The 9,384-nt window shown below is 45.7% G+C and overlaps 1 protein-coding gene across 1 annotated transcript in view; it reads left to right on the top strand.

Moving 5' to 3' along the window:
- Positions 1-2,527, top strand: part of C8B (complement C8 beta chain) — a 44,907-nt gene extending 42,380 nt beyond the window's left edge. Inside the window, exon 12 of the mRNA XM_005903330.3 lies at positions 670-2,527. Coding sequence (XP_005903392.2) covers positions 670-821 — 152 coding nt within the window. The 3' untranslated portion in view covers positions 822-2,527. The remainder of the gene's footprint in view (positions 1-669) is intronic.
- The last annotated feature ends 6,857 nt before the right edge of the window (positions 2,528-9,384 follow it).

The raw sequence follows: 9,384 nt of genomic DNA on the forward strand, positions 1-9,384 counted from the left end.
AACCAGAAATCCTAAAGGGAAAGGCAAATGTCAGGGAGAAGTGAGCATGGTGTTATCACTTCATTGAAAGCACTCCACGACCACTGTGGATAACAGAGCTCCCGTTTGATATGCTGAGAAGAAGTTAACTATCTGGCATTGTATACCTTGGAAGTGTCTAAGCTAGAAACCATTTATTCCACTAATATGGACTCAGGGATTCCTATGTGCCAGTTTAGGTGCTGGAGTTCATTCAGTGGTGGGAAAATCAGATATAATTCCTCTCACCATGGAGACTGCTCTTTAGAAAGACCAACATCATTTGAATCGTCTGTTTCTACTCTAAGGGCTACAAAATGCTCTGAGAGCTTAAAATATGAAATATTGATGAGGAGTTAGGAATCAGGAAAGGTTTCCCTGCAGAAATAACACTTAAACTGAGATCTGAAGGATGAATAGGATTGACCAGAGGAACAGAGGGTATTTGGGGCCAGGAGAACAGCATGTGCAGGGCCCTGTGGTTCAAAGGAGCATAGTGAGTCAGTGGCCTGAAAGAAGGACAGTAGACTGGAGTGGGGAGATCAGAGATTCAGATTCCCAGTGCCCTAGGGTTTATACACCTCACCCCTCCTGTAGGGCACTAGTGTATAATAAAGGCTAATTAACATTCATTGACCTTCTTTCTTATAGATGTCCCCATTGATGGGAAGTGGAATTGCTGGTCAAACTGGTCTCCGTGTTCTGGAGGACATAAAACAAGACAAAGGCAGTGCACCAATCCACCTCCTGGAAATGGGGGCAACCCCTGCTCGGGTCCTGCTTCAGAAACACTTAACTGTTAAGGAAGGAAAAGCATTTAGCAGGTGATGCTCCTGTGGGTTCAACGCAGCGTAAGTGCTGAGCCCTTAGAAATCAAGTCAGCTCAGCCCCACACCTGCTCCCATTTGGAGCTGGCCCATGGGTGGAGGGCTGTGCCATTCAGAATGTTTAAAATAAAGATATTATTTGTCAAGTGCACATCAATTTGAACAAATAGTAAGTTAAACAGTAATTAGGGTCTCCTGAAAGGCTTAACCATCCTGATAATTTTCACTTTGCTCATCTCAGCAATTTTATCTTACTCACATTTACTATCAGCTGGGATTGTGTTGGAAGTTGTCTACGTGAAAGTCCCACTATCCACCAGTGACCTGCAGTAAGTTCCCAATGATGGATGCTTGAATAGATATTAAACTGCTCCTATCCTGAGGACATACTGTCTCATTCATCATGTCAGTTGGCAATTCAGGTTTATTGAATGATTAGTGTGTGCCAGCCATGGTGCTCAGTGCATTTATTCATTCATTCCATCCTCAAGACCTTATAAGGTGGATACTTTATTAGCCCTATTAAACAGTAGGATGGAGAAGGCAATGGCACCCCACTCCAGCACTCTTGCCTGGAAAATCCCATGGATGGAGGAGCCTGGTGGGCTATAGTCCATGGGGTCACAAAGAGTCAGACATGACTGAGCGACTTTGCTTTCACTTTTCACTTTCATGCATTGGAGAAGGAAATGGCAACCCACTCCAGTGTTCTTGCCTGGAGAATCCCAGGGACGGGGGAGCCTGGTGGGCTGCCGTCTATGAGGTCACATAGAGTCAGATATGATTGAAGTGACTTAGCAGCAGCAGCAGCAAACAGCAGGAGAGCCAGCTTAGAAGAGTTCAGTTACTTCTCCAAGGTTATACAGTTAGGGAGTCGGGGAGCTGGACTGCAAACCTGGGCACTCAGGCTCCAGAGTTTTAAACTCTTAACAGTGATGCTCCCCTCCTCTCTGTATTGGACATTGGATTAACAAATAATTTTTTATGAAATGTAGAAAAAGGTGCTGTGTGTGTGTGAGTGATTGACAAATCCCCACCCACTGCATCCCAAAGAGCATGGATCCAGGTTCCTCAGCTCCTTTTGATGCTGAGCACAGGAAGTAAGTGTGTGTTCTGGGGCAGAGCTGAGTTGTTGTGACGTGAGTGGGTACCCAGAGAAGATGCTGAACAAGAGACGAGAACAAGGGAAATTCATCACTGAATGAGAGACAGTTTATAAAGAAAGAAAAAAAGAGAGGTTGTGGTGGTTGGAAGAGGAAACACATCAGGAAATGTTCAAGCTGATGGCCGTGGAGTGATGGGCAGTATAAACCTTCTGTGCCTCTGTACGCTGTAGTCTGCTCACTCATGCTTTTGTGAAAATCTCATTTGGGAAGGGAAGTACTTAAAGATGAGAATAAGAATACAGTTGATCTTTAGGTTACTAAGCACCAAAATATTTTTATTTTTTAGACTGAGTCAAGTGATCATTTAAGCTTTGTTGTTCTCTTTCATTCCATCTCATTAGAACATCAGTTAATATTTCTTTGCTCTCAGGCACTTCCTGTTGGATTGCATAACATCATGTGAATTTGTTGAAATCAAACTGGTGGGGGAAAAACAAAACAGTTGATTGAAGGTGAATTGGCTCATCCTGTGTATTTTCAACCGATTTATTTTCAGCCACATGATCTGCTGTAAGTTTGCCTCTGGGCTAGGTACTTGGACCCAAGACCATAAATGTCCATGACACCAAAGCACAGGTCCCCAGCACCCACCAATCATGCCGCCTAGCTCTCTGGAATTGAGTCAGTAGAACAATGTAGAAGAAGCCGATCCTTTACTGCTCAGGGCCTGTTGCAGCAAGCATGTCCATTCTGTCTGCCTTCTGCATCCTCACGTCCCCTGCAATTGAACTGACAGGTCCAGGCCCTTGTTTGGCTTAATATTATTGCTTTGCCGTCTGCTGTTATTTCAACAGGCTAATCCAATAATGTTTTATCTCTTTCATTATACCGAGACTGTATAATTTTCTTGTGTTATAATCTATCTTCTTTTAAGATTCCCCAGAGACGGGGAAGAGAGGTTCTGTCTTGGGTTGATGGCAGGCTCCCATGAAGCTGATACAGGGACGTGGAAGGCAACACTGCCAAATTAAATTCTGAATCTCAATCACAGCCACCGCTTCTAATGGGAAATTTGAGTTGATTATGGAGATGACAGCACAGGTTCACGTTTATTGCATTTAGCAGAAATTGTTTATCCTATTAAATACAGTCTTGAAGGAGAGACAATTGAATTGTAGAGCACCGGTGAATACCCGGGTGACGCCCAGGCACAGCTAAACTGTGTAATAATTATATTCTTATTTGTGGGCTGAACTTCCCCTTGTGGCTCTTTTTGCAAACAAATGCATTTAGGAGGAGGCTGAAACAGAATGTAAGAATTAAACAAAATAAATGCAGACTGTGCTTTTGGAAAACCTTGGCGACTGTAGCTCACACCGGCATCCCCATGAAGGAGCTGCAGCATCCGTGGGGCCCGGGGCCAGGCAGTATGTGGCCTGGCAGTGGTCCTGAACGCTTGATCACAGCCCAGGGTACCTGGGGGTGGGTGGTTTTGCATCTCAGGGTGTGAATCTCTGAAATGCTGGGGGCTCGGCCATGTGCTTGATGTCAAGACAGGGAGTTCTGTGTCTATACTTCCTCTGTGACCTTGGGATAATAATATAACTTCTGTGGGAATAGTAAGTATTATAATTATTTTCACAATAGTAATAATAATAATAGCTGCCAATTATAGAGCACTACTCTGTTTATGAAATCTTTTAACCTGCATCATCTCGTTTAATCTTTATTTGAATTTGATGGGGTAGATATTAATACAGTCAGCAGGTGACATGTAGGGAAAGCTTCAAAGGGAAACATGATACTTGCCACGAACAGGCTGACTATGAAAATCAACATAGATGCTGAGGCCGGGAGAAGAGCATCTGCTGGCAGAGAATCCAGAGGAAAATGGCATTTTTGTTTTAAAGGAGAGGACTCTGGTCTGCTCCCAAGCACATATACAAAAAAAAATCCCACTGGAAAGAGTGGGGCTGGAGCAGAAAGCCCTCAGGATACTTGGCCAGGTCTCCCTGGGGACCTTTGTAATTAGCATCTTGCTGGACATATTTTGTTTTACAGGTCGAAGATGTCCTTAATGACAGCTGTCTATTTGCCAGTGTTTCCAGGCTCTGCAGATACTGTATTTAGTTTGTTTGCTGTCTCCTATTCTTTCTGAAGTATCATGTCCCTGAAGCAGAGATAGTGTCTATCTACTGCACTCAAGTGTCCCAAGTACAGGGCCTGGCACAACAGGCAACAATAAGTCATTGTTGCATGAATTCATGAAAAGCAATGTGAGTGGGGCCAAGGGCAGAACCATCCCAGGCCAGGTAGATTCTTTAGTGGATCGGTGGTACATGATGGTGGCATCATAAAATTTGGGGTACTGCAACCTTGAGATAGTGGCATCCGTACAGCACTGACAGGGAGGTGCATCCAGTCAGCTTGGGGGACAGCACTATAGAAGAAGAGTAAAACAAAAGAGGCAGGAAAATTGTTGATGCAGGTCAGGCTGAAAGTACAGTCCTTGTTAGGGGACTTCGGGACACATACTGGGACCACCAGAAATCTCCAGGGAAACTTTACAGAGGAAGAGAGCTGAAAACTGTCTTCATTGGTGAGGTAAACCTGAGAAGCACATATATATATATTGAGGAAGAAACCAAAACTCAAGAGGGTTAAAAAGCCTGCCTAGCGTGCGTCAGAGGTAGGAGAGGAATAAAGAAAAACTTAGAAAAAAATCTTCCAACATCCTGCCTTCACCTTATTTTCTCCTTTGTGGATTAGTATTAAACCTAGTATGACCACCTAAACCCCACCAGCAGCACGCGGGATAGTACACTTGACACCTTTGAGAACCCCTGTTTATTGGATCTGTCATGAAATCAGATGTTTCTATTTGCTGTCTTCCTCTCTGAGTTTCTTTCTGGAATGTTAATTCCAATACTGAGGGATGAGGGGTTCAGAAACTCAAGGGTAAGTTTGCTGTGATTCCTTCGTGGGGGGTGGGGGTGGGGGGCTAGTTTCGGGGAGCACCACGACCTCTTGGGCAGAGCTGGAAACAGGCGAACAGAGATGGAGTGAGGCTGTGCTGAGAACTATGTGCCCTGGTGCCACGCTGCTGCTTTTGTATCCTTGCCTGGCTCTGTGATTTCCTAGCTCTGTGGCCTTATACATGTTCCGAGCCCCTCTGTGCCTTGTTTGCACGTCTAGACAATGGGGATAGTCACAGCAATGTCCTCCTAGGGTTCAGGAGGATGTGAATTAACCATACTCAGGAGAGTACCTGGGACAGTCAGTGCTCCATAGTATCCTTGACATCCCTGCTTCTGGGGATTTTCAAAACATCAGCAAGAATATGGTTTATATGTTTGGTTTTTTTTTTTAAAGTCATTTCAGACTGCTTTAAACTGATTTAGTACATTTCGGTACTAAACCCACTGTAACACACAAGAACAAGAAAGACATAAAATAGCTTAGCTCCTAGGAGATATCTTAATAAAGGACATGGAAGGCTTTTATATCCCAAGCTCTGGGTTATTAAGGGAAAATGTAACAGCATAATAACTAATATTTGCAGAGGGCATTACCAGTTACAAAGAACTTTCACATACCTAATCCAGCTTAATCCTCTCAATGCCTGCAAGAGGAAGGATTTATTATCTGCTTTTGACAGGTGATGAGACAGAGCCTCGGAGAGTCTGAGTGATTTGCCCAAGACCACACAGCTTGAAAGTGGTGGAACTGCCTCAGTCCATGGGTGGCTGCCGCAGGGCTCCCCAACTTGCTGCTGGTCCAGTTTCATTGTAGGGTGGGTGCCTACCCGCCTGCCCGCTTTCAAAGAAGAGATAGAGAGGCCCCTGGTCTGGCATTCCTCCACTAGAGAAGCAGAGTCATTTATTAATAGAAGACTTTGGGGCAGACAGACAGAGGCATCAGACACCACACCACCATTTCCTAGCTGAGAAGCCTAGATGATTCCTTTATCCCCTCTGTGCCTGTGTCTTCATCAGAATATAGGGTCAGTAATCCCCACAGCACAAGCATGAGGTTTGAATAACATGGCACATGCAAAGGGACTGCTCTCATCCCAGAGTGCTTGGTCCACAGCGATGCTCAACTGCCTTCCCCTGCTTGGTTGTGAAACCAACCCTGCCTGACATCTGTTCATTAGCACTCTGCCTAGCGGCTCTCCCTGGTTGAGCGTGGAGATTGCATTTTACAGAATGGAAGAGGAGAGGAAATGGGACTTGCTTTTACAGCAGGGAATTCTTGGAGGACTGTCAAAGGAAAGCAAGTGGCTGGTCTGACATTCACCTCTGTGCAGGAGGCTGCATCAGAGCCTGGACACTCCCATTATTGGAGTCTGCAGTCCGCAGTTATCTCGTGTCTACACCTTGTAACCCCAGGTGCTCCTTCATCCATCACTAGCCATTGTCTGGTACCCATTCCTTCTTCCTCCACCACCTCCCGCCAAAGGGGCCTCCTTGTTAATAAGCCAGTTTGTTCAGATCCTGAAAACTATCTGATTCTGGTCCCTTTTATCCCAAACACCATCCATCCATCAACTGCCTGCTCCACATGCTTGGTTAGGAAAATGGGAATGGTCGGGGGAGAGAGACAAATAATAGATAAAACGTCTTAGCTGCTATCTCTAAAGAAATAGAATGGATAAATAGATCCATCAGACATGTATCATGCCATTGGACAGCAAAGTCCATTTGTGAAAAACAGGATGGGAGGATTTATCTCACATTTTAAGCTGTTAATATAGGAGGGAAACATATTTTCCTTTATCTCTCCCAGAGGAGGGGGGAGTCCCTAAGCTACAAATGCATAATTTTTAATTCAGCTTGATGGTTTTCCCTTCACTAAGGTGGAAAAGGTGAGGGTCTCTCTTAAATGTCTGGTGTGGGCTTCCCTCTGACGTGCCAGGAAGGATGTAGGACCTCAGAGCACTATGAAAACATCTTCCACAGGGTTGTCTCTCACCAGTTCCTACATGCTATGTGCAGAGGCTGTTTCAGAGCCTTTGCCTCTAGCACGGAGGGACCAGAGGGAGAAAAACATCCCAGTTTTTACTTGGAAGCTCCTAGGTGTTCAAGAGCTATGCTAGATACTGGGGCTTCACAAGTAAACCGCAGTCCCCATCTGCCCTGCAAGCTGTCACTGTGTAACTTGGCTACAGTGATGGGGTATGGAAAGTTCTGGAATCCAGAGCGATGTGAGGGAGTAGGATCTGATGAAGTGTAGGGGAGCAGAAGAGGTCAGAGTTGGCTTTCTGGGTAAATGGACAGCTAATTCTTAGCCTGCAGAGTGCTGGTTAAGAGTTGGGAGAAGGTGGGGGCCAGTAGGCAGCAGTGCTTCTCAGGCAGTATGTACAAAAACCTGGAGGGGACACAAAGCCTATAAAGGGGATTAAACTGGAAATATTAGGTTGGCCAAAAAGTTTGTTCAGCATTTTCCATAAGCTCTTATGGAGAAAACTAAACAAACTTTTTGGCCAATTCAGTAGTTCATTCAGACAACAAATATTTATTTAGTCCACTCCTAAGGAGAAATAATATTCTAGATACTGGGGATCCAGCCATGAAAAAGCTTTCATATTAATGAGGGGAGGCACACCAAAAAAATATCTATAATCTCAGGTAGTGATGAATGCCATACGAGAAAAAATAAAAGAGGGTAATGTATTTAGAGGGGAATTATTTGAGCAGAGAGGGGAGTGAATCAAGAGTGAGTCATGGATGAACTCCTTTAGAGGATGAGCATTTCATGTGCAGGAGAAAGCAGGTGCAAAGGTCCTGAGGCCTGAGAGAGCCAGACATGTATGAGGAACAGCAAAAAGGGTCCCATGACTGGAACAGCAGGACTGTGGAAAGAGTGAATGGAAGGAAATGACATCAGAGAGTGGTGAGGGCTCAGCATTCAGGGCTTTGTTGTCCTGTTAGGGACAACAGATTTTTTAGTCTATTGGCTCACAAAGTCTGCAAAGGGAGAAAAGATGGCGTGACCCATGGCGTCAGACCAGAGAAAACCTTGTGAATCTAGCTTTAGATTCTTACGCTTCAATATGATGTCTATGGAGTGTTGAAGCTCTAGGACCTCTCAAGGAGGGCAGGGTCATGACTGGAAAGTGGCCCTCTGTGGAAATCTCCCTGGGACCACAAGCTGCTGCCCTCAGGAAAGGCCCCATGACCAAACCAAAATGTCAAACTCAGCTCTTCCCAGCCTGAGGAGGACCAGTGACCACCCCCAGGAGCTGAGCAGTAACTATTTTCCACCCCCTCATGAAATTGGCCACCTCTCAGCTCTGCACACACTATTTCCTCCGAGATGTCCAACCCCTTCTTCACCTTTCTTTGCTTTTCTAGTGTGAGTCGCTCAATCGTGTCTGACTCTTTGTGACCCCATGGGCTGTAGCCCACCAAGCTTCTCTGTCCGTGGAATTCTCCAGGCAAGAATACTGGAGTGGGTTGCCATTCCCATCTCCAGAGCATCTTCCTGACTCAGGGATCAAACCTGGGTCTCCTTCATTGCAAGCAGATTCTTTACCGACCGGGTCAACTCCCACACACTTCTTAGCTTCTGCTGGCCGTCGTCTCCTGTCCTATTCAGGCGGTCTTACCGCTCCCCAGGTTGGGCTTTCTGCTGCTTTGGGACCTGAGGCCCCGTTCACAGGCCTCCTCCATCAGGCCAGATGCTCTTCCAGCGCTGGGCCTGTGTCTGATTCACTTCTGTTCCCCAGCACCCAGCCTAGGGCCTGGGACAGGGGTCCCTAGAGTGCTCGCCCATATCCCAAGCAAGGGGGTAGCCTCCCCGATTTTCTTCACAGAGGATAAGCCTCTTTCTGCCAAGCTGAATCACTTGCCCTTCCTCAAACAGCACCCGGCGGCTTCCTCTACTGTCTCTCATTTCTGCACCGTGGTTTTTGAAGCCTCCCCTTGCTCTCTGTCCATTTTCTTCACCCTAAAGGCATCTAGTTCAGAAGAGATTCATTGAGTGCTGAACTCTTTAGATCTTCCTCTATCTCAAAGCAGAAAAAAAGAAAAAAGCCTCTCCTTATTGCTTTTCATTCTGTCATTAATTTACTTTTCAAAAGACACCTTGTCAAGCTGAAGATTATATCTTTAAACCGTGTTTTTACATCCACTACCTATAAAACTGTAGATTATAGATCTTCTGAAAAGACCTGAGGGAGAATACATTTGACGGGTTTTATGCCTTTTGCGTGATGAGAGCCAGACACTCTTGGAGAGGGAGAGATGCTGATCTGGTGAAGGGTGGCTGCTGCTGCTGCTGAAACTGCTGCTGCTGGTGCTGTATTTTCATTTCTAAAGATGCTGGGGATTCAGCATCCTCGGAGGAGCAGGGCAGACACTGGCCTTGCTTCTGTGGTTCAGACGACAGGAAGATGGCATTGCTCAGCTGGTCGTTTTGGCTCGCAGGTG

Source organism: Bos mutus, chromosome 3 (assembly GCF_027580195.1).
Source record: "Bos mutus isolate GX-2022 chromosome 3, NWIPB_WYAK_1.1, whole genome shotgun sequence".
Classification (NCBI taxonomy): Eukaryota; Metazoa; Chordata; class Mammalia; order Artiodactyla; family Bovidae; genus Bos; species Bos mutus.